Source organism: Oryza sativa, chromosome 5 (assembly GCF_034140825.1).
Source record: "Oryza sativa Japonica Group chromosome 5, ASM3414082v1".
Taxonomy (NCBI): domain Eukaryota; kingdom Viridiplantae; phylum Streptophyta; class Magnoliopsida; order Poales; family Poaceae; genus Oryza; species Oryza sativa.
The window spans coordinates 7,486,616-7,511,668 of record NC_089039.1 but is presented as its reverse complement, the minus strand read 5'-3'; the positions used below and the strand labels follow the sequence as shown (position 1 = coordinate 7,511,668).

The 25,053-nt window shown below is 42.3% G+C and overlaps 2 protein-coding genes across 4 annotated transcripts; both read left to right on the top strand.

Annotated features, from left to right (window-relative positions):
* Positions 1 to 435: 435 nt before the first annotated feature.
* On the top strand, positions 436 to 2,029 carry LOC107280921 (BURP domain-containing protein 8). Its single transcript, XM_026025813.2, has 2 exons — positions 436 to 484; positions 1,006 to 2,029. Exon 2 carries the CDS (start codon positions 1,081 to 1,083, stop codon positions 1,822 to 1,824), a length of 744 nt encoding a protein of 247 aa, XP_025881598.1. The 5' UTR covers positions 436 to 484; positions 1,006 to 1,080; the 3' UTR covers positions 1,825 to 2,029.
* A 16,936-nt stretch (positions 2,030 to 18,965) lies between these two features.
* Positions 18,966 to 24,268, top strand: LOC4338131 (uncharacterized). 3 transcript variants are annotated; one of them, XM_015785162.3, is made up of 7 exons: positions 18,966 to 19,163; positions 19,389 to 19,559; positions 21,473 to 21,600; positions 21,703 to 21,806; positions 22,511 to 22,598; positions 23,113 to 23,174; positions 23,838 to 24,268. In XM_015785162.3, the coding sequence occupies exons 2-7, from the start codon at positions 19,447 to 19,449 to the stop codon at positions 23,988 to 23,990; spliced, it is 648 nt and encodes a 215-aa protein (XP_015640648.1). In that variant the 5' UTR covers positions 18,966 to 19,163; positions 19,389 to 19,446; the 3' UTR covers positions 23,991 to 24,268. The 3 variants fall into 3 exon arrangements, with proteins under 3 accessions (XP_015640648.1, XP_066166445.1, XP_015640649.1); XM_066310348.1 differs by having other exon boundaries at positions 20,165 to 21,600; XM_015785163.3 differs by having other exon boundaries at positions 18,966 to 19,174.
* Positions 24,269 to 25,053: the final 785 nt, after the last annotated feature.

Here is a 25,053-nt window from a genome sequence, read left to right as displayed (position 1 = left end):
GTTTATCAAAATCTAACCAAAAACCGGTTATTTCAGCCAACACCATACAAAAACTGGCTCATACCGAACACTTGGGTCCTCTGAACGCACCTTCTCCACAGCTCTCGAGAAACGAAGAAGAAGAAGAAACTACCCCACCGCCGCTATCACGACCTCCTATACTTGACTCGCCTCCTTCACTCATGGTCAAATGGATAGTTAAATATATGTCAAAAAGTTAACCATGCTATCTATTTAAAACAAAAATAGTATTAGATAACAACGCCCAATAATAGAGGTATCCAAATGTGATGTAGCAGCTTTGCTACATCTGAAATTTATTTCGTCCTGTATCCAAGTGGCACCAATGCAAATGTATTATGTTACGTGTTCGTCTTCTTTTTCCCACTTCCCTCCTCTATAAATAGCTCCCCAAAGCTAGGAATTAGCATGTACATCAGTTCACTCTTATCAGAGGTCACTCTCTGCTCTCCCACTCCTTGTGGTGAGCAGACATGCACACATATCGCTCTTTATATCGGTTAGCTAGCACAGAAACGGAGGGAGTAAGAGATCTTCATTAGTTAAAGATTCGTAAAATCTAAGAGAAAATTATCTCGGAAGGAAAAAAAAAGCATGTAATATTGAATGTACTAGTAACTTTTTTTTGGAAAAGGTGGGTGTGGCTAGATAGTGCTATATCCCGCTAGCACACGCGATCTAGCCGTGTACTTAAAGATTAAAAAATAAGTTACAGTTACTCTAGCTAAAATTTAAACTAACTGGAACAATATTTGCCTCATTAATTTATTAAGACGTACGGTTAATTTATAGATGAACATTGATCGAGTTCATTGAATTTCTGATGTGAACTACGGACAGAGGTCTTTTCTTAATTTAAGTTGTACTGTTGTTTTTCTTAAACTAACTAGAACAATATATGCCTATTAATTTTGCATGCTAATTAGCTAAGTATATCTGAAGTTAACAGTTTTCGATTGAATTTGTTTTGTGACTGCACTGCAGGTCGCCGCCGCGAGAGCCAGCCATGCCGCGTCGCCGGCGGAGCTGTACTGGAAGATCGCGCTCCCGACCTCGCCGATGCCCGGCGCCATTCGCGACCTCATCAACCCTGCGAGGTCAGCTTCGCAGGAGGACACGGACATGGACGAGGTGAGCACGGACGCGGTGTTCTTCCTCGAGAAGGACCTGTTCCCGGGCTCCAAGATCACGCTCCACTTCACCCGCGGCGGCGCCTGCGCCATGGTGCTCCTCCGTGGCCGCGCCGACGCCATCCCGTTCGCCTCCGAGAAGCTCCCGGAGATCCTCACCCAGCTCTCCGTCCCCGCCGGCTCACGCGCCGCCGAGGACATGCGGACCACCCTCGCCGAGTGCGAGGCCGCGCTGCTCGGCGCCCGCGACCAGGCCAAGCACTGCGTGACGTCGCTCGAGTCCATGGTCGAGTTCGCCGCCGCCAGCCTCGGCACCCGCGACATCCGCGCCGTCTCCACGGAGGTGATCGGCACGGGGGCGGCGGAGACGCCGAGGCAGGAGTACACGGTGGAGGCCGTGAAGCCCGTCGTGTCTGTCTCCGGCGGCAACATGGTGACGTGCCACGGGATGCCCTACGCGTACGCCGTGTTCGGGTGCCACACGACCACGGCCACCGCGTACGCGGTGACGCTCGCCGGTGCCGATGGGACCCGGGCGGAGGCGCTCGCGACGTGCCACGGCGACGCGTTCCCCGGCGTGGCGGAGGCGTACGAGAGGGTCGGCGTGGCGGCCGGGAGCGTGCCGGTGTGCCACATCATGCCGCTGGGCGACATGCTGTGGGTGCGCAACTGAACGCGCGCGCGTGCGAAAAGGTTAAAGATGGCGTGATTCACGCCTTGCTCCTTGCTATATTTTGGAGCTGCCTTGCCTAGAACCTACATGTTAAATACTCCATGTGTGCGATGTACCGTGTACAAGTACGTACGACCCGACATGCCACTATACGACCTGCTCGTATGTAAATAAGTCTGCACTACAGACAATCCATTTTGTACTCTATCCGTTTCAGTTATAAGATATTTTAACTTTATCAAAGTTAAACTATTTTTAAATTTGACTAAATATATAAACAAATATAGTAATATTTATAATACAAAATTAGTTTCATTAAATCAATAATTGATATATTTTCACAATAAATTTGTCTTCGATAGAAAATGTTATTATTTTTTATACAAACTTAGTCAAACTTAAAACAGTTTAATTTTGACTACAATCAAAAAGTCTTGTAACCTGAAACGGAGGGACTATTACATATGGTTCCTGATATACATATATCATCGTTTAATGCATGCCCCACGATAATAGCAGACCCAGGAACTTGATGCCCGTAGGTGTGCCTATGCAGTTTTAAGGCAAATTTTGCAACAGGACATTGCTATTGTGTGATTTTAGCCATGGGACACTGCCCAAACTCACTTTTGGGGGAAAACACTCTATAAACGTTGGTAATTTGCCAATAGACACCGGCCGATTAAAATAATGATTTCCGGTTGAGGAGGAAAGAGAAATCGCGTGAAATATCAAAAATGCCCTTGGGCCCACATGTCAGCTCTCCATCTCTCTTCCTCTCTTTCTTTTTCTTTCTCCCTGTGGAGGAGAGACGAATCTCCGGCGGTGTGGAAGATGGAGACTGAGACAACGGTGATGTGGGAGATGGAGACAGAGACGGTTGCCGGGCGGAACACGGCGACGGCGTGGCGGATGGAGGCGAGGGTGGCGGCGGCGTTGTGGGTGGCGGGCGGGCTCGGCCGTCTGCTCCGTCGAGCGCGTTCATGGAGTAGCGTCGTACTCGTGGTCGGAGATGGCACGCGGGATGTGGGAAGGGTGGACGGGCTCCTGCACGGTTGCCGGCGGCCGAATGTACATCGTGGCAGAGTACGGCGAGTGGAGGCTGAAGCAGTACGACGAGCCGTGTGACGAGTGGAGGATGGTTGCCGGGAGTGGGGTCCCACCCGAGGTGAGGCGTCCACATAGGCACGGTCTCCCCTTATCCGGCCATCCACAGGTTGTCAAGGGCCTTGCCGAGAAGGTGGACTTGGATGACGACGACGACGAAGACGCCGAGTAGACGTGCCACCTGGGCGAGGCGTCGGGCGACGACCATGACATCACGGCGGAGCGGCGGAAGAGTAGAAGCTCACCAGGGAGGGCGCTGTCGAGGTACGCCACCTCGTCCGCGAAGTCAGTGTGTGGGAACGACTGCGCCTCCGGGAACAGGTACTCGCTGCGGGAGTACCTGCACAACCGGAGCCGGAGCACCCGGCCGAGCCTGCCCGCCGCCGTGCTCGCCTCCATCCGCCGCGCCGTCCCCACCATCCGCCCGGCCACCGTCTTGGTCTCCATCTCTCACACCGCCGCTGTTTCGGTCTCCATCTCCCACACCGCCGGCGATTCGTCTCTCCTCCACAGGGCATTTTTGATATGGAGAGCTAACATGTGGGCCCAAGGGCATTTTTGATATTTCATGCGATTTCTCTCTCCTCCTTAACCGGAAATCATTATTTTAATCGGCGCGGTGTCCATTGGCAAATTAGCACGTTTATGGAGTGTTTCCTCCCCCCCCCCCCCAAAAGTGAGTTTGGGCAGTGTCCCACGGCTAAAACCACACAATAGCAGTGTCCTGTAGCAAAATTTGCCCAATTTTAAAGAGCTATATAAGGAACTTGAAGCAAAATTTGATACAGAACACTAAAAGTTTGTGCTTTTTGGTAGATGACACCGCAATAAGTGTTTTAGCTAGAGGGCATCGAAAAAAGTAGTAATTAGTTGTTGGACACACGTAACATTATTTTATTTTATCTTAAGGAGATAGAGGGAGAAGCATTTGTTTTACACTAGTCAACCATGGAATCTTAGAGCAGGGAGGGGGCGACAGAGAAGAAGATCCACTTCTCCCTGGAATAAACTTGATGGCAACAACCAATAGCGTTGTTGAAAACCGAACCGATCAAAGTTGGGACTGGAAAGAAGAGCATGTCTCCTAAAATAACGTCTCCAGTGAGGTCACGCTGCTGGAAGCACCGCCACAGTAGCCCAAACATGCACTTGGTTTTCACCCAGAAGGCCCCACAAAAGGTAGAGGGAGGACTCTCAACCAACGCCCTTAAAAGGGATGGCAGCGCCCAAACAAGACGTCACTGATGTCGCTCGGCTAGGGACACCAGGCAAGGCTTTCGCCTATAGTCTACCTTCACCTACTGTCATAGCCCCGACGTCATGCCACCAACTGAACTCTGCCAGCATACCCTCTCTGCCACACCATGCTCCTCTACCGAATAGCCCCAAACACACCTGGAGCTCCACTGTGCCGACGGTGCCGTCTCCTCTGCACGTCGGGTGCCACCCCCAACTCTTGACCGTCACTCTGCGGCCACCCTCTCCACACACACGAAGCAGCGTGCACCACCGCTACGCCATGTTGCGGCACCACCGCAAGGTCACGCTCAAGCTGCATCGGCATGCCCCGCTAGTCCTCCGTTCGCTGCATCCACCCTTCTCATGGTGCGAATGCAACCTTCCTCACACCGCTGCACCCCACTGCCCTCCAGGACTAGTCATGGCATGAACCATCACCACTCTAGGTCCACGACCGCAGCAGCCCGGGAGGCTTTAGATCCAGACAAGGTGGGACCAGATCTGGCCAAGGGGATAGCAGATCCAATAGCGTTGGCCCTCTACCCCATCGAGCAGCGCCTTCGCAGCCCCCAACCCTGCCTTGTCACTCCACCATGTGTTGCATCCGTGCCCCAAGCACTGCCTCCAGCTACTACACTACCAGTCTCCCTCGTCCACCGGTCTCCTCACCTATACGGTAGAGGAGAGACAAGATCTGGGCGGTGCCAACTCCCGAGCCGCCTCAGTTCCCCAGCCTGGTGTCCTCGGGGGAGAAGAGAGCTTGCAGATGAAATATGTAACCATAGTATACCATAAATATTTCTGCACCATGAGGAACCCCGGTCGATTCGACAAGAGGGATGTGGCTCCAAACCTGACCGCGCACAGGACGATACGCCACCACTTCACACACATGATACATGAACCACGTCACGCAAAGGAAACCAACAAGTGCATGCCTGGCTGCCGGCGCCGCGAAGCAGATCGATGGGCTTGGCCGACCAAACCAGTCCAGCCACACGCTCACACATTACGCACTGTACACACACTGCCCTACTACCACTATGCACGATTGATGGATGGATGGATGCATTGGATGCGGTCGTCATCAAAACCAAATCATTTGCGAATCAATGATATTCCCTTCATCATCTAATAAAAAAACAAAGGATAAATTTCATAAAACTATGACTAACTTGATGTATAACAAAACTACACATTTAACACTATATATTTATCACAAAACTACACATTTAAGATGAAGTGTCACAAAACTACATGTTTAGTAACCAAATTATCACAAAACTATATGTTTAGAACCAATTTAGTCACAAAATAATAATGTTTATAGCTCCAGCATAATAATGGTGCTAGGGATTTGAATTAAAGTTGTAGTTTTGTGATAACTTCAATTTTAATATGCAATTTTGTGATACTTAACCTTAAATATGTAGTTTTGTGATAAATATGATGCTAAATCTGTAGTTTTAGTATACAACGCCTTAAATTATAGTTTTGCGATAGTTTGATTAAAATACCTGTAGTTTTATAAAATTTATGCAAAAAAAACAAATGTAATACAATATATGTCATATCTTAATGTTGTAGCAAGGGGTAAAACACCATCCTCCAAGTTTGGCCGAAAAACATGCTTTTAGAAGTTCTTCCTTTTAGTCGAATAAAAATGCTCGAAGTAATTCTCCATTTTTGAGGTTTGCTCCCATCTAGGAATTTGTGTTTACCCAAAACAGGACAATTCGTTCCAGTAGTATCGGTCGACATAATTTTCCTAACGAAGTTGTGTTTGAGCAGGATCTTATGAAGTGGCCAAGGAGCTGAGAAAACGGGAGAGTGTGTTCGACTCCTGGTGTGGTCAGATCAATTTGAATGCTAAAGATTGAAGGAAAGTACCATCGAGCAATTGGCCCATTTCAAGGAAATACCATGCATGGGGACCACTTATACCACTCTCACCAGCTGGCGCTAGATGTCACTTGGGGACCACAAAATGTACCAATATACCTCTATGAGACATAGGTTTACTAGGGGCAATTTGGTAACTTCATGTCAGCCCTAGGTGGCAAACTTGTAGATCTTGATATTATGGTTGAGCACTATACAAGCCAACCGAAACCCTGTAGCAAGAGGGAGGGGAATTAAGATAAAAAGCGCCCTTTTACATTCTGACATTTACTCTTTGAGCTCACTTTCAGGATAGGCGGGAAATTGTATTTTCCCGTCTATCCCCCAAATTTGTCCGTGTCCTAAGGTCACGACAGTGGCGCCGTCTGTGGGGACGTAAAGTCTCCGTTGGAGTGGGCCCAAGTGGTAAATGTGACGTTCTCAAAGACCGAAAACTGTGCCAATTCGTTACACTGACACTTTTGCAAGTGGGACAGTAGCACTTGAGAAGGAACTTGAGAAGGAGTTTGAAAGAGCATTTGAGCAAAGTGATATTGCAAACGTAACAAAAACACTTGAAGAGAAGTGGGCAGAAATGAAGAAGCCCGCGCCAGCTGAGGTAAAGGGAACAAGTCAGGAAAAGGAAACTGCGAATCCCTCAAAGAAGGAAACGGGGAAAACAGCCACAAGTGAAGTGGAACTTGCCGAAATGGCACAAGCACAAGGGGCTGTTATGATAAGCAAAGAACAATACGAAGGACTACAGAGAGAGCTACAAAGACTCCAGGCTTTGCACAGTCAAGCAATTGGAGCAAGTGGATCTGGTGATCAAGTGGAGACACAAGGGGCTGATGGAAATCAACCAAACTTGACAGAAAACACTCATCAAGGAGATACTTTGGCTGGAGATCCTCAAGTCGTGAAGTTAGCAGAAGAGATTCCTCAAGCCCAAATTCTCAAAATACAAGTTCCACAAGTTCCCACCCAACAAATCCCTCAAATGCAAAACCCCACCCAAATCCAAAATACTCAAACACAACTTTCCACCCAAGCTCAAATTCTTCAAAACCGAATTCCTATCCAACATCCCAACCAAATTCACTTTTCAACTCAAATTCATCCTTCTCAGATTCCATACCAGATATACCAAAACCAAACACAAAATCCTCAAAACCACACAACCCACGCTCAGATTTCCTAAGCATACATTCATATACCCCAGATACAAAACACTCAAACACAAATACCACAAGCACAAATCCCACAAATCCATATACCTCAAATCCAAACATCTCAAGTGAACTTTCCACATACACATGCCATACAAAATCAAGCAACACACAACACCAGTCAACATATTCAAACCTTTTCTCCTTTTCTTACCCAACAAGATGCGACAAATGAACAAGTATACATCCCACAAATGCCCAACCACATGCAATACACAGGACAATTCCCAAACCAAACATTCCCATTCCAAACAACCCAATCCTATTTTCAACCAATCAAAGCGGTGGACACCAAAAGCCTTCTGAGCCAAAATCTACAAATGGCACCTTGGCCACTAAGTTATAAGTTGTCAAATATCACCAAATACAAGGGTGATACAGATCCCAATGAATATTTGAGGGTATATGAAACAGCAGTTGAAGCAGCAGGGGGAGATGATTCCACAAAAGTAAAAATACTTCCAACCATGTTAGAAGGAGTAGCATTGTCATGGTATACAACAATACCACCAATGTCAATATATTCTTGGGAGCATATGAGAGACACTTTTTGAGCTGGATTTATAGGAGCCTATGAGGAACCTAAAGAAGCAGATGATTTGTATGCTATGCGGCAAACGCAAGGAGAAACCATCATAAGTTTCATTTTGAAATTTTCAAGAGTAAGATGTCAAATCTGACAAGTGGATGATGAGATGCTCATAGCGGCAGCCAAAAGAGTTCTGTTGCCTGGACCTCTTAGGTTTGATTTAGTGAGGAATAGACCAAAAACTGCAAAAGAGAATGGAAAGTTTTGCGAGAGGAGAAGAAGATGAATTAAGAATGCAAGCCGAAGAAGCAGCACTGTTGGGGAAGAAAATTTCAAAAAACAAGCAATCATTTCAAGCAAAGGAACAAAACGGGGAAAATACAAGTAAGCCATGGAAGAAATATAAGCAAGACAACTACAGGAATGAGCAAAAGAAGCAAGTCAATCTCATTGGAGATGAGGGTAACAATGGAGAATATTTTGATCAGGAGGAAAAAGGCAAAGGTCAGTGGAACAATTTTCGTAAAGGAAAAAATCAATGGAATCAACAGGGAAGAGGAAAAGGCCAGAGATGGAACTCTGGTAAAGGAAGAAACATGTGGTGGAATAATGGAAGAGGAAAAGGTGGAGAGAATGGTGGACAAAAGTTTTGTCACACACATGGACTTGGAGGTCACTCCACTGAAGAGTGTTACAGTAAATTCTATAAAGTACATGGCCCGTGCAATCACGCAACAGAAGAATGTCGACAAATGGCAAGTTTGGTGGAGAAACATGTAAGGCAATACGATGGAAAATATGAAGGCGTCCAAGGAGGACAAAACATGTTGGAAGGACAAAAAGTGATGAAGATAGAAGCCATTGAGGAAGCACCAAAGAGGGTGATAAATGCCATAACTGGCGGTTCATCTTTAGGAGTCGAATCAAAAAGACAGAGAAAAGCTTATGTGAGACAAATACATCATGTGGGCACAAGTTATCAGTCAGTTCCACCAGCTTACTCAAACACAGTTATCTCGTTTGGCCCGGAGGATGCGGAAGGCATACTTTTCCCCCATCAAGACCCGTTGGTAATATCAGTGGAAATAGCACAGTGCGAAGTGCAAAGGGTGTTGGTCGATGGAGGAAGTTCGGCAGATGTACTTTTCTATGATGCATTTAAGAAAATGCAAATTCCAGAAGACAGACTAACTCATGCAGGAATTCCTTTACAAGGATTTGGTGGTCATCAGGTACATACAATCGGAAAGATATCATTACAAGTGGTGTTTGGAGGAGGAGAAAATAAGAGAAGAGAAGAAGTCGTGTTTGATGTGGTAGACATGCCATATCAATACAACGCCGTTTTGGGAAGATCAACAATCAACATTTTTGAAGCAATCATACACCACAATTACATCTGTATGAAGCTTCCAGGGCCGAAAGGGGTCATCTCCGTTCGAGGTGGTCAATTAGCAGCAAGAAAATTTGAGCTTCAAGGAACTCCAAATATGAAAGGTGTATATATAATTGAACAAAAACAAGGAGAGTACAATAAGAACCAAAAGCCAATACCAGAAGGGAAAACAAAGAAAGTAGTGTTGGACAAAAATGAACCTGAAGAACTTGAAGGAGTTGAGAGAAGTCTAATTGAACACAATTTAGCAATCAAGCCAGAACACAAGCCTAAAAAGCAGAAGTTAAGAAGGATGTCGATAGATAGGCAGCAAGCAGCAAAGGCAGAATTGGAGAAATTGTTGAAGGCTAAAGTCATTCGAGAGGTTTTGCACCCCGAGTGGCTAGCAAACCCAGTTTTGGTGAAAATGCAAATGGGAAGTGGAGAATGTGTATTGACTTCACAGATCTAAACAAGGCATGTCCAAAGGACGATTTTCCACTCCCAAGAATAGATCAGTTGGTGGATGCCACCGCTGGTTGTGAGCTAATGAGTTTTCTTGATGCTTACTCTGGGTATCACCAGGTATTCATGGTAAAAGAAGACGAAGAAAAACCATCACTGATAACACCTTTTGGAACATACTGCTACATAAGAATGCCATTTGGTTTGAAAAATGCGGGTGCCACATTTGCAAGATTGATATGCAAGGTTCTGGCAAATCAACTTGGCCGAAACGTAGAAGCATATGTTGATGACATTGTGGTAAAAAGTAAGAAAGCTTTTACACATGGAAAAGACTTACAGGAAACGTTTGAGAACCTGAGGAAGTTTTCAGTGAAGTTGAATCCTGAAAAGTGCATGTTTGGTGTCAGAGTTGGAAAGTTACTTGGGTTTTTGGTATCCAAAAGAGGAATTGAGGCAAATCCAGACAAAATAGCAGCAATTCAGCAAATGGAGCCACCCAAAAATACAAGAGAAATGCAAAGATTAACAGGAAGAATGGCCTCCCTTAGTAGGTTTCTTTCCAAATCAGCAGAAAGAGGTTTACCCTTTTTTAAGACATTAAGAGCGGTAAACAACTTTAAATGGAACGAAGAATGCCAAAAAGCTTTTGACGATCTCAAAGATTACCTTCATAACATGCCAACTTTGTCAAGTCCACAAAAAGGAGAACCTCTGTTGCTATATGTAGCTGCCACACCGGTGACAGTAAGCGCAGTCTTAGTGCAAGAACAGGGTAACAAGCAAATGCCAGTTTATTTTGTGTCCGAAGCATTGCAAGGACCAAAAACAAGGTATATAGAAGTGGAAAAGATGATATATGCTATTGTGATGGCATCAAGAAAATTGAGACATTATTTTTTATCTCACGACATAACAATACCATCAACTTATCCAATAGGAGAGGTGTTGTCGAACAAGGAAATAGCAGGAAGAATTGCCAAATGGGCTATGGAACTTTTGCCTTTTGACTTGAAATACACATCAAGAACAGCGATAAAGTCACAAGTGTTGGCAAAATTTGTGGTAGAATGGACCCCAACCGAGTTAGAGAAAAAGGAGGAAGAAGAAAAGCCGTGGACAGTATTCTCTGATGGTGCATGCAATGCAACAGGGGCAGGAGCAGCTGCCGTTGTAAAAACACCAATGAAACAGACCTTGAAGTATTCAGCTCGGTTGAACTTTCCATCAACAAATAACACAGCAGAATATGAAGGAGTGTTGTTGGCCATGAGAAAGTCAAGAGCGCTAGGGGCTCGGCGCCTAATAATCAAAACAGATTCCAAATTGGTAGCCGGCCATTTCTCAAAAACATTTGAAGCACGAGAAGAGATTATGACAAAATACCTCGAAGAAGCAAGGTTGAACGAAAGACACTTTTTGGGGATAACAGTAAAGGCAATTACAAGAGAGGAAAATGGAGAAGCAGATGAGTTGACCAAGGCAGCAGCAGCTGGCCAACCTCTAGAGAATTCTTTCTTTGAAATTTTGGAACACCCAAGTTACGACAAAAAAGAGGTCATTTGCATTCAAGAAGAAGGGTTAGATTGGAGAGATCCAATTCTAAAGTTTTTGGTCAGCAACAAGTTGCCAGAAAAAGAGGAAGAAGCACGTCGGGTTCAATTGATGGCACGAAAATACAAAGTGATAGATGGGCAATTATACAAGAGTGGAGTCACAGCACCTCTATTGAAGTGTGTCACAAAAGAAGAAGGAATGCAAATGGTAGTAGAAATTCATGAAGGCATTTGTGGTGCACATCAAGCCCCAAGATCAGTAGCGTCAAAAGTGATAAGGCAAGGCATTTACTGGCCAACAATCATGAAAGATACAGAGCAATATATTAAAACTTGCAGGGCATGTCAGAAAGTTGGGTCAAGTTCAAAAGCCCCTCCAAAGGAGTTGCAACCAATACCACCAGTATGGCCATTTTACAGATGGGGAATTGATATTGTCGGTCCATTGCCACGAGCAAAAGGCGATTTGCGCTTTGTCATCGTGGCAATTGAGTATTTCTCAAGGTGGATAGAAGCGGAAGCAGTAGCAAGAATAACTTCAGCAGCCATGCAAAAGTTCGTTTGGAAGAACATAATATGCCGTTTTGGGATTCCAAAGGAGATAGTTTGTGACAATGGAAAACAATTTGAATCAGAAAAGTTCAAAGATCTGTGCCAAGGGCTACATTTGAAAATCAATTTCGCATCTGTCGGTCACCCTCAAACAAATGGAGCAGTAGAAAGAGCGAATGGAAAAGTAGTAGAGGCAATCAAAAAGAGACTTGAGGGTTCAAGCAAAGGAAAGTGGCCAGAAGATTTGTTGTCGGTATTATGGGCATTAAGAACAACGGTTGTCTGGGCAACAGGAATGACTCCTTTCCGTTTGGTGTATGGTGATGAACCAATGACACCAAGCGAGGTAGGGGTGAATTCACCTAGAGTGATTTTTTATCAAGAAGATGAACAAGGAAGAAAAGTAAGTTTGGAAATGCTTGATGAAATAAGAGTAGAGGCCTTACAAAAGATGGAGGCCTATACTGAAGGAACTCGAAAACAGTATAACAAGAAAGTCAGACCAAGAAACATAGAAGAAGGAGACTTAGTACTCAAAAAGGTGTTAAATGAAGTTGCCGTAGGAAAGCTAGAGTCAAAATGGGAAGGTCCATTCATTGTGAGAAAGAAGATGGAGATTGGGGCATACAAACTTGCTCATCTCGACGGAGAAGAACTCAATCACACATGGAACGCAATCTCTCTTAAGAAATTCTATGCCTAGTTAGTACCTTTTATTCAAAAAAAAAGAGAAAAAAGAGAAAAGAGAAAAAGAGAGAGAGAGAGAGAGAGACTCTTCTCGGCTTGTACAAATGGAGTATTCCCCTTGTTTAATACATAAAAACAGGACGTAGGGTTATTATCCAAGTATGGAGGCCCGAACCTGTATAAAAGCTATTGTTTTTTGTATGATTCCGAAAACTCGATCAAACGTGACCGAGTCAAAAATTCGATAAAACATGATCAAATACACGGTCAAACGTGATTGAGTCCAAAAATTTGATCAAACATGATCAAATCAAACTTTTGGTCGAACGATTCGATCAAGACACGATCAAATTGAAAACTCGATCAAACATGATCGAAAAAATAACTTGGATCAAACGCGATCAAATTGAACACTCAGTCAAACGTGATCGAGTCAAAAAAGTTGGATCAAACATGATCAAAACAAATGCTTGCTCGATCAAGCATGATCGTCACTCAAACTCGAAAACTATCGTTTAAGCTCAAAAGAGGAAAACCTATTTGAGCTAAAAATGACGGTCGCAACGAGGCAACCTATTTTGCTCGACAACCTATTTTGCTCGACCTCGTCTCTCTTTTGAAAGGTAAGGGGGACGGCGGTTTTTGACCAAAAATTTTTAATCAAGCTCGAAAACCATCGTTTAAGCTCAAAAGAGGAAAACCTATTTGAGCTAAAAATGACGGTCGCGACGAGGCGACCTATTTTGCTCGACCTCGTCTCTCTTTTGAAAGGTAAGGGGGACGGCGGTTTTCGAGCAAAATTTTTTTAATCAAGCTCGAAAACCATCGTTTAAGCTCAAAAGAGGAAAACCTATTTGAGCTAAAAATGACGGTCGCAACGAGGCGACCTATTTTGCTCGACCTCGTCTCTCTTTTGAAAGGTAAGGGGGACGGCGGTTTTCAAGCAAAAATTTTTACTCAAGCTCGAAAACCATCGTTTAAGCTCGAAAGAGGAAAACATATTCGAGCTAAAAAATGACTTGGTCGCGACGAGGCGACCTATTTTGCTCGACCTCGTCTCTCTTTTGAAAGGTAAGGGGGACGGCGGTTTTCGAACAAATTTTTTTTACTCAAGCTCGAAAACCATCATTTAAGCTCAAAAGAGCAAAACCTATTTGAGCTAAAAATGACGGTTGTGACGAGGCGACCTATTTTGCTCAACCTCGGCTCTTTTGAAAGGTAAGGGGGACAGCGGTTTTTGAGCAAAATTTTTACTCAAACTTGAAAACCATCATTTAAGCTCGCCATGAGGCGGCCTATTTTGCTCGACCTTTTTTCTACCTCTTTTGAAGGTTGAGGGAAACAAGGCATTCGAGCTCAAATAGGAAAATGTTAATTACATTGATACAGGGAAAGTTACAAATGCGAAATTTTAGGAGTTGGCTCTCCAATATATGGTACAATAGAATAACGCCTTTTACGAATCCTAAGCTGGCGTTCAGTTGGTTGAAAATTATTCCAGAACTCAGTTGAGTTCGAGTTATTTTTCAACCGACGATTCCTAAACTCGAGAGCAAAATCACGTAAACTACCATCTCGATGTCGCTTTTGCCAACTAAAAAATTTAAAGGCAAAAACACAAGTGTCATCATAGTAAATTTTATCTTCGCTTTGATAAAATACTCGAGGTGAGGACTTGGTTGGTGCTCGAAAAGCTATATGCTTCAAATTTTTGTTCTCAGAAGGACCAACACGATGGATCACGGATTTTCGTTTCGATGCAACCTGCATCCCCCACACCAAGAAAAATCATAAAAGGCAAATATAGTTCGAATAGAAATAACTGACAAGAGACCATTGCATATTACAATAAAGATGTCTGCATGTTCTAAGCAACAAAATGCGTCCCTCCTGTTTAACAAATTGCTCACACCTGTGGAGTGGTACTATCATTTCCTTGGCGGCTCGAAGACGATTGTCCACCCTGAGTTTTTGAATCTGCAAGAGAAGCAGCGAGCGAAGATATTGTGTCTTCATACCCCCTCTTTTTCCAAAAAAGCAATTGGAAAGCTTTGGCCGCCGGGCGAACAATCTCTCGAGTACGGTTGAGATTGGCCTCACTTAGTAGCAAATTGGGAACGACAGTCGACAAATTTGCCAAGTGGTTGCAACCACTCGAGTAAAGAGCAGCACAATGGGTCTCGCAAGCAACTCGAGAGCATCGAGAAGCAAATTGAAGTATGCAACTCAAAAGGCTAGCTGCCGCATTCGACATCTAAGAATTAAGCACATGGAGCTCACCATCTTCATCAAGCTGCGCAGGCTCGGCTCCAAGTTTCTTGAGAGCCCTGCCAATAAGTTTGCAACTCTTGAAGAGTTGTTGCCGAGCGTTGTCGAGTTCCTGAAGGGCAGAGGTAGTTTTTTCTTCTTCAGCTTGTCGAGCAAATTCAACTTGCTTTTTCTCCTTCTCCAGATCGGAAATTCGAGCCTTCAATTTATCTTCAGAAATAGCTCGCTCTCGTGATACTTCCTGATGACTGAGCACCAATTTCTCAAGTTCCTTTCGCCGAGCGAGAAGCTTTTGGTTATCACCAAAGGCTTCAGCTTTTTCCGCACGAAGTCGGCGAATGCATTCGCTAGAAAATTTCTTTTCCTCTTGAAGACGGTCTATAACCCGACAAAGCTCTATACGATCCCCCTCAAGTTTTGCAATTCGTTCAAGAGATTTTTTTCCTTCGAGCGCAAATCTTGAGAAGAGCCTTTTGAGCAACTCCGCGCTGAAGTCGAGCTATGGTTGCCGTCTACAAAAGAAAACAAAAAAAAGAGACAAAAAAATAAGACAAAAGTAAACAGCTGACTTTATAAAAAAATAAAGAAGAAAAGAAAAAAGAAAAAAAGGGAAACATATATACCTCAAGAGCGGAAATATCAAGCGCTGTCCAAGCGGAGATAAGATCATTAAAGGGAAACATATATACCTCAAGAGCGGAAATATCAAGCGCTGTCCAAGCGGAGATAAGATCATTATGCTCTATAAATTCTCTCTCAAGTTCTAGAGTAATAAGATTGGGAGCAATCTCATTTCCAAACTGGTGGAGAGACGAACGGTACTTGAGGTCATCAAGGCAAAATTTAGAACCCCGACTGCTACTTTTCCCGTCAGCGTCAAAATCTGGCAAACCCATTAACCAAGTATTATTCTTCGAGCACCGCTCACTAAAACCACCGAGCACATATTTTATCAACTCAGTAGACGGGGTCATAATAAATGGTTCTAGACCTCTGTCATCAGCCAGATTTTTCTCAGGTTGGGCATTCAAGTTAGCAACTTCAAGAGCGTTTTCCACTCGAACAGGACTCGCCAAGCTCATGTCCACATCTACAGAATCAACATGAACATCTTTCTCAACTTCATTTGCCATGGAGGTAAGAACATCAGAAGGAACAAAAAGGTTATCAACAACAATAGGCGGGGAATTTGCAACAGAAGTATTGCCAGTTTCAACTTCAACCATCTTATCAACAGCAGGAAGCTCGTATGAGAGAATGTTGTCATCCTCGTCATCACTGTCTATGGCAATTCGTACTTTCTTTAAGCTCGAATAGACAGGAGAGTTGGACAAAATTTTCTTCCGCTTCAGTTCGCGGCTCGAAGTCTCTTGAACAGAAGGAGCACTGTGGGCATGTTCACTTGATTCAGATGAGTCACTGTCGTCAGAACACTCACCACTCGAGTCTGATTCCCCATCTGAACTATTCTCTCCATTTTCAGACGATGAAGAGGAAGCCTCTTTTGGAATATGTTTTTGGAACACTTTTCTTTTTCTTTTTCAAGTCAAGATGCACTCGAACCAGAATACCTCGATTGAGAGCGCTTAAAACCCGGTTCTGTTTCTTACCCTGCTGAAGTTCCAGATACTTCGTATGCTCTTTTTTCGTATAAGGACCGATAAATTTTCTGTATGGTCTATCCAGGTCTTTCACAATTTTAGCTGCCAAAAAAAAACAAAAACAGTAAAAGCTCGAATCAGTTTTGGGCAATACAATTATTTCTAATTAGCTATTTTTCAGTTTCGGGCAATACAATTATTTTTAATTAACTATTTTATCAAAGGACCTTAAATTTATGAAATTAGTTCAAATCAGCTAGGCCAAAATAGTAAAAGCTTGAATTGATAATTGCAAACATCTTGAAACTCGAAAGCGGTCAAAACTAAAATCAAAATAACTTGCTATCGGCTGGAATGTTAAAAGGAGGAAGTTCAGATGTCGAATCTTGAGGAACTTCACCAAGAGTCAAAGTCCAGCCGGATGAGAGAGGCCAAATTCCGAGACAAATGAACTCTTCAACTAAATCTCGAACGCTAAACTTGGAGACAAGCTCTTCAACAAATTGACGGCAGGCTCTGAAATAACCACTGGATCCTTGCAAGAAAAAACGAAAGGACATTTCTCCATAGCTTTTAGATCGGCTGGAATTTTGTGGTACAACCATTTAGATTGCCATTTTGATCCCCACTTGGTTCGCATGGTAGAGACAAGTGGTCAAGGGCAACCACGGTTCGAGCGCAGCGTGAAGCTAACACACCCAAATTGGGTATTTTGCTTTGTGTATCGCCGGATAGTATGAAAATAAGCGAAATCTGAGCCATGCGGCGTGCCACCACAACTCCAGATAATCCACTCGAACACTCCAAGATGAACGACCGCGTTCGGAGTAAGTTGAGGGAACTCAAGCCCATAAATACCAAGAACCTCGACAACAAAAGAGCTGCAAGGAATCCTAAAACCAGCCTCAAAGAAATCCTCAAAAACAAGAGTATACCCAGGATGAGGAGAAGGACCCGATTCATCAACAGGACGGATGACTAATTTGGCATCTGCAATAGCGCCTTTTTTAAGCAATTTCCTCAACCTCTTCTCCGAAAAAATCGAAGGACCAAGTCCAGAAGAAGCTTTTTTGGTCTTTGGCTGTTTTACGGATTTCTTTACAGACTTGCCCATGATGGGCAAATGCTTTTGACTTATCGGAAAAAAGAACTCGAAGAAACAAAGGAAAGCGATCACCGGATAGCGACCCATGGCTCCATATATATAGCTGCAGGAGGGGGAAGGGCATGATAACCGAAGAGACGCGGCTGTTCTGGCCAATATTACCCATATAGCCAAGCGACACGTGGCGTAAAACTTTACACGTTCTATTAAAAATAATAATAATAAATAAATAAAATATTATTTAAAATTAACCAATCAATCAATCAAATCAAAGACAACCTGTACGTATTGTTTAATTAATCGTTTAGCTAATCATTCAATCCTGTACAGGTGGCTAAAACTTTTCCTCTCACTAATCACTTAATTAATTTGCCTAAAACAAATTAAGGAATTTTAAAACAATCGGCAAGTTGAAAACTCGAAGATGTTTTCGCCCAAACAAGGGGACGGCGGTTTATCCCTTACATCTTTATTTCGAGCACGATTTTGGCCGAAAACACTTCGCCCTTACTCGTGAGGGGCTTGTTGTAGCAAGGGGTAGAACACCATCCCCCAAGTTTGGCCAAAAACATGCTTTTAGAAGTTCTTCCTTTTAGTCGAATAAAAATGCTCTAAGTAATTCTCTATTTTTGAGGTTTGCTCCCAGCTAGGAATTTGTGTTTACCCAAAACAGGACAATTCGTTCCAGTAGTATCGGTCGACATAATTTTCCTAACGAAGTTGTGTTTGAGCAGGATCTTATGAAGTGGCCAAGGAGCTAAAAAAACGGGAGAGTGTGTTCAACTCCTGGTATGGTCAGATCAATTCGAATGCTAAAGATTGAAGGAAAGTACCATCGAGCAATTGGCCCATTTCAAGGAAATACCATGCATGGGGACCACTTCAACCACTCTCACCAGCTGGCGCTAGATGTCACTTGGGGACCACAAAATGTACCAATATACCCCCTATGAGACATAGGTTTACTAGGGGCAATTTGGTAACTTCATGTCAGCTCTAGGTGGCAAACTTGTAGATCTTGATATTATGGTTGAGCATTATACAAGCCAACCGAAACCCTGTAGCAAGAGAGAGGGGAATTAAGATAAAAAACACCCTTTTACATTCTGACATTTACTCTTTGAGCTCACTTTCAGGATAGGCGGGAAATTGTATTTTCCCGTCTATCTCCCAAATTTATCCGTGTCCTAAGGTCACAACACTTAATATCATGAATATGTAATGTCACATCTCATATCAGTTTTGCTTTTAATAGAGTGAATAGTGTAAGAGCTCCATATGGTCGTACTCTAGTCTCGATCCGAAAGCAAAGAAAAGATCAATACCCTAAATCCCATCACAACAAGTCAAAAAAGAAAAGAAAAAGAAAACAACAACTCTGCTTCGTTTCCACGCGCAGGGAGGGAGAGGGAAGACGGAACCCTATACTTGCGATTGAGTCCAACTGACCTGTATTTTTGCGATTTTCCGTTAACATCGTATTATTTCCCAAAAAAAATTCCACCGCTTGCAGCCGCGCGTGCACAACCATCCCTCCTCTCCTCCTCATTTGTTCGAAACCAGTGGAAATCTAGGGTTTCGACGGCTCGCGAGTGGAGGTCGCCAGGCTCGTCGCCCCGTCCTCGCCGGCGGGAGGGCCGGTCTCATCCTCCCTCTCTTTCGCTCGTAGCCATCGCTCTCTTCCACTGGTTCGCTCTCTCCGTCAAACCGTTTGGTTTCGCCGCCTCTCTCCGTTGAGCTCTCTGGTAAGGGCTAGGTTGGGCATCTCCCTCCCCTTTCTCACCTCCTTCAGTTTCTTCTCCTCTCTTCCTTTGATTTGATTTGATTTCATAAATATGCTAGATCTACTAAAACCTGATATCAATCTTTCTTTCTTGATTTCGATGGAATCAAATGTCTAGTGGCTTGCTTTTTTGTTCTAAGATGGCCAATCATGACTAGTGTTGCTGATTTGTGATGCTTATGAACAGATTTTTCCCCGTGCACTACTCGATCTGCTCCGGGCGGGCGAGCGACTTGGGGGAGGATATGGTGTTCTACTTCAAGGTGCGGCCCGAGGCCGGCGACTACACCATCTTCATGGGTCTCGACAAGTTCGAGAACGAGGACCTCATCAAGTACGGCTTCCCCGAGGACATCTGGTAACTTCCCGCCCGCCGCCTTTTCTCTTCTGCTACGCTAGCTTGATTGATTGATTGATTGCCCGAGGATTGGTAGGAGGTGGTCACGTGGTAGTATTGATTTGTGCTTTTTGTGTGGAAGGAATTCATCTGGTATGTAGAGGGATTTGATGGATGGATGAGTCGCATGTGTATGGATTGCAGCAGCTGGATAAAAATTAGGTTGGATCTTAGTCTTGAAACTATGCTGTAGCTTATTTTACGAGCACAGATTCTTATTCGTACATCCGTTTAAGTGTTGTCTCGGTTCAGGAATTAGTGTATAGCAAGAGATGTAGTGTGACCGGTCATTTTTACTATGTTTAGAGGAAACACACTTGATTCCTTGTGGTCTGTGTCATCTGTATGATTTTCGTAATTTTAAGTGATATTGTTGTGCACAGTAATCACAGTGAACATACTCTGTTCCCCTTGTGATTAGGAAATGCCTAGCTAGTGCAATTATGTGATATGCTAGATGTATATATTGGAGGCATAGAGTTGTCCTATGTTTTACTCCCTCCGTCCAAGTTTGATCGTCATATTTCAAAAAATTGTATTTTCAATTTTGATCGTGACATTTGCAGTCGGCAGCCGTTCCATCTCGTCCGATGCGCTGGCCGTTTCTATTCGCGTGCGAAATTAATCAGGTTGCGCGCGGACGCCTCGGGAGCAGTCTAAAAAAGCTTGTTGCATGCATGCAAAATTAATGGCAATCACAGTTGGCTACAGATCATTGGTTCCGTCGTGCATGCATGGGCCATTATGATTAGAAAGATGTAAGTGCAATAATGAGTAGATTAGAAAGATGATAAGTGCGTTTCCTGTCCTTGGTCTGTGTGTCAAGCCAAAATATGACGATCAAACTTGAACGGAGGGAGTATTTGGGAAGAACATTTCCATGGTTTTTTTTTTCCTTTAACTTTGGCATAGTGTGCCTATTTGTACTTTTGGCCATGATTTAAATGGAAGACATTGTTGCTTCTTAGCTTCCTTCCAGATCATGAAAGTCTCAATACATTCTCTCGCTTGCATTTTTTTTATGTGTTTTTTGTGGAAGAATTTATCCAACATTGTTTTATTTTGGTGGAGATATGTGCCACTGATCCATGAATAGATGTACATGTTTTCCTGGATTCAGCTGCCCTGAATTTACTATAATGCTTAGCGAATGATGCAGAAGCAGTTTAATTTTGCACTTTGTTTTCCGAACTTTTGTTTTTTAACTACATCTGGATGCAAAAACATGTTCAAGACATACAGCAAGTCATACATCAAATTTTGAGCATCATTGTCTTAAAATATGTCGATTGATGATATGCCTAGATTTGTCTCAAAAGTTGTTTCATAATATTGTAATTTATCAGGTTGTACAAATATAGTATAAAAGTGGAAAGTAGTGGTTAACATTGCAGTTCAAGTGTTCAAAGACTTCATTGATGTCCAAAATGAAGTTTGCTGCATTACTTTTGATGGACCTGTGCAACTTTGTTCCTTTTTGGAAGCTTAATTGGCGCTGGGTGGTACAATCCTTCCCTCTACGCTCAAGTTTGGTAGTATGAATTATGAATCTTTAGTGTATGATTTATTCAAATGCTAGTTTGCAAACTTAACACTTGTTAGTAGAAAATTGGAATTGATTATATATGTGTAGTTTGTTCAGGCACATGAATTTCCCTTGCTAACGTTTGGTACATATTGGTCTATCACATTTAATGCATGTACTTGCTTTCTTTTTTTTTCATTTCAGAGTTCATCTTCTGTACATACAAAATCGATTTCTAATTCTGTATCTATTTTAGATATGGTTTGCTCATTGCTTAATAAAGTTGTTGAAGTAGCACAGAGTCATCTTATCATGCTTTGTAGCTCAACGCTATTGTTCTTGAACACAGGTTCCATGTAGATAAGATGTCCTCTGCACACGTGTATTTGAGATTAAATAAAGGTCAGACAATGGATGACATAAGTGAAGGTGTGCTTGAAGATTGTGCCCAGCTTGTGAAAGCTAATTCCATTCAAGGTTGGGAAAATTACATGATAATTCTGTAATACCTGGTTCAAACCTTTTGTTTTGCTTTCCCTAGTTTGGTTCTTTGTCAGACACATTTAATTATTTTTACAGGTAATAAGACTAATAACATTGATGTGGTTTATACACCATGGTATAATCTAAAGAAGACTCCATCCATGGATGTGGGTCAAGTTGGTTTTCACAACTCTAAATTGGTGAGAAGCTTATTTCCCTTACTTCCTGTGTTAGGCATGTAATTTAGTATAACTTGCATTTATTTGAACGCTTATACATTTAGGTTTGTCTAGTGTTATGATATCTTGGAAGTTCTGGAAGTGATTTCCGTGAATTCTGTGTCTGATAATCTGTGGAATATATGTTTCCTATCAAAGAATGTGTGAGCAAAATTAGAAGTTACGATTAGTACTATCTGGTTTTTGTTATTTTGTGAAAGAATTAGTTTTTAGTCTCTACACAATCTCAATTCAGGGAAGTTTACTTTCTACTTCCATGTTTGTTCTTTGCAAAATTGACTGTCTGTTCGTCTTTATTGACTATGCACCAATCTTAACTTGCGCCACATGTCATGAGCATGATAAGCATTGTTTTCTGTAATGACTTTGCAGAATAACTTCAATAGCCTTTTTTTTTGCGAGTTATTTCTATATCCTAACATCAACATTTTATAATGTGGTTGTTATCCTTCTTTAAATGCCATTTAACTTTGAAAGTGCTTGATTTTTTTTCATAGCCTTTTCTTGTTGCAGCTTGCATAAGATTTCTTTATTGGAAGGGTTCATTGTTGTGATTTCTAACCAAATTACTGGACACAGCCCAATAACTTAGGTCCTAGATGTATCTCCTTTTGAATGATCTTTTCAGTTTTTTTATGTATCCTTTGTCATTTGTTCATTTACAGGTTCGGATTGTCAAAGTAGAAAAACGGATTAATGAGATTGTGAACCGGCTGAATAAGACAAAAGTGGAGCGCAAGCCTGACTTAAAGGGTACAACACTTATATCCTCCATAAGATGTTTGTTCTGCTCATATTTATAAATGCATTTTTTATAAGCAGAAAATGACATGTTCGCTGAACATCTTTTCTTATTTAGACGTAAAGACAGTAGTTATCTTACCTTATAGTTTTCGAGGAGGCACCATGGTAGTGAGGAAGTGCATGAACTGGTGGTCAAGACAATTTTTGTCTAAATGTGCGCAAGACAATTGATGATTGTCTGATGCTGATTGCCAAAGGTTAAACTTTGCAACTAGGCATGTGAAGAAATGGAAATGCTGTTACGGAAACTGTGGAAATAATTCTCGATTTTGTTGCTGTCGGCCAGAACTTAGAACTTAGAAAGGCTGTTGTAGGAGTGCGAACATGTGAAATTGATGATTGTTCCTAGATTTGAACCATTTGATTTCCACTGGCACTGGTCTTGTTATTTCATTCCTTTCTCTGTCTCTTTGTTACTTGTGATTACATATTTGTTTTTACAGCTTAACATCTTTTGCTACAGCTGAAAGAGAAGCTGTGAGTGCAGCAGAAAAGGCAGAGAGAAAGGTGCAGCTTAGAGATAAAGTAAGTTATATCTCACACTCCCATCCTAGATCTCATTTTATTGTTGAGTGTCAGGCTAATCAGCTATATGTCTTTTTTATTAAGGAAATACTTTATTCAACCCCCTGAAATATGAAACCAAGCGGTCCACCCCTTCCCCTTGTATGAAAACCGATACATTTTACACCTGAGATCATTTTGTAAGAATTATTGCCCATGTGCCCATGTGGACCATGATGAGGATGATGACATGGCCATACATTTTCTTTAAAATATTTTTTTTTCACTAGTGGGAAGAACGGTAGTGCTGACTAGTGGTCCTCTGGCCAAGCCCGTAAGAGAGAGAAAAGAGGAATGGCTATACCAGTTTGGTTATTGCCTACTTAGCAAAACAATCTCGGGGAGTAAACTGCATGGGTTTTCATATAGGGTAAATGGTGCTTCAGGAAGTGTCTGAGTAGACGAACCACTAATTCAGGAAGTTAGGTAGACTTTTTCTTTCATAAATACCAGAAGATTGTATATTTATGTATGCATGGTTTGTCGGTTTCACAACAAGCTAGTTATCAACTTATTAAATCTGTTGTTCTTGGTTTAATTTGCTGAGCCCAGGTTGCCTGGATGAATATTTATGGTATATCATGTCATTGCAACTATTAAAATGGATTATTTATTTGATTGCAGAAACGTAGGGAAGAGATGGAGAGGGTTGAGAAGGAGAAGCAGGCTGAAATCAGGAGCTACAAGAACCTGATGGTCCAAGAGAAGATGACTTCCAACAAGCAGGTTGCATCTGGTAGCAAGACCTTGGAAGAACTAGAGGATGACTTCATGTGAGAAGACAAAATAACAAATTCATACTGCCAGGGTTCTCTAAACTGTGTTTCTGTCAAAGACAGGACAAGCATCGCCGGGTTGCAAGCTTGGACAAGATGATTTCTGGGCAGGGCCGCCTTGACCTGTTATGCTACATACTCTAATTGGCCTGCATTGACCTTGTTTGATGTGTTGAAACAAAGCATTGTGTGATCTAACTGTGGTTGATGTATTATTGATTAGTTAATCATCAACCTGATACAAGATAATAAAACTCGCTTTCCTTGATTTTTCGACAATGATGAAACGTAAGAATTTTACCTAAGGTATTCCATTCTTTCCCTGTAGCAAACTTTGGGAATACAGTACTGACCCATGTGAAATATAACGGATTTTGACTTTTTGCTTGCACTGTTTGACCATTCATTTTTATTATCCAAAGTACTTTAAATATAATTTTTCGCTTTTTTATATTTGTATAAATTTTTTTTAATAAGACGAGTAGTCAAACAGTATAAGAAAAAGTCGAAATCCCTTATATTATGGGACGGAGGGAGTACGATAACTTTTGTGATGAGAGAAAAAGGATTACAATACCCTTTAAAAGAAAAGTATTATTAAGTGTGTAGCTAAAGAGTATTAAAGGGATATAAAACTTGTTGATTTGTGAACTAAGAATAGATAAGAAGGTAGGAACTAATTTATTTGGACAAACTTCTTGACAAATCTACTAATGTAAATTTTCATACTTTAAATCCTCATATTTTTGCATCTATTATTGATGTATGATTATGATGTTTAACAACACGCGTTCAGAGAACGGAAGTAATCATGTAAAAATATATTTAAGTTTTCTTTATAATCCATAAAATCCGATCTTTTCTTGAGCATGATCTACAGCCACACTAGTTCATTGGGGAAAAAAAGGTAAGAAACATTGCTAATTGCGTTGGTGGTATTACGAAATTATATTTACTTTATTCATTAAAAAACTTATTAGAAATCACATTTACTTCATTCATTAAAAAATCTTTTTTGAATTTGGTAATGGCGATAGGTATAGGTGGTGTTTGATTTAATACCG

Coding starts and splice junctions, on each gene's coding strand:
- LOC107280921 (XM_026025813.2), top strand. CDS start 1,081: ATGCCCGGCGCCATTCGCGACCTCATCAACCCTGCGAGGTCAGCTTCG.
- LOC4338131 (XM_015785162.3), top strand. CDS start 19,447: ATGGTGTTCTACTTCAAGGTGCGGCCCGAGGCCGGCGACTACACCATC. Junction 19,560..21,472: donor GGCTTCCCCGAGGACATCTG/GTAACTTCCCGC, acceptor TCTTGAACACAG/GTTCCATGTAGATAAGATGT. Junction 21,807..22,510: donor GTTTTCACAACTCTAAATTG/GTGAGAAGCTTA, acceptor GTTCATTTACAG/GTTCGGATTGTCAAAGTAGA.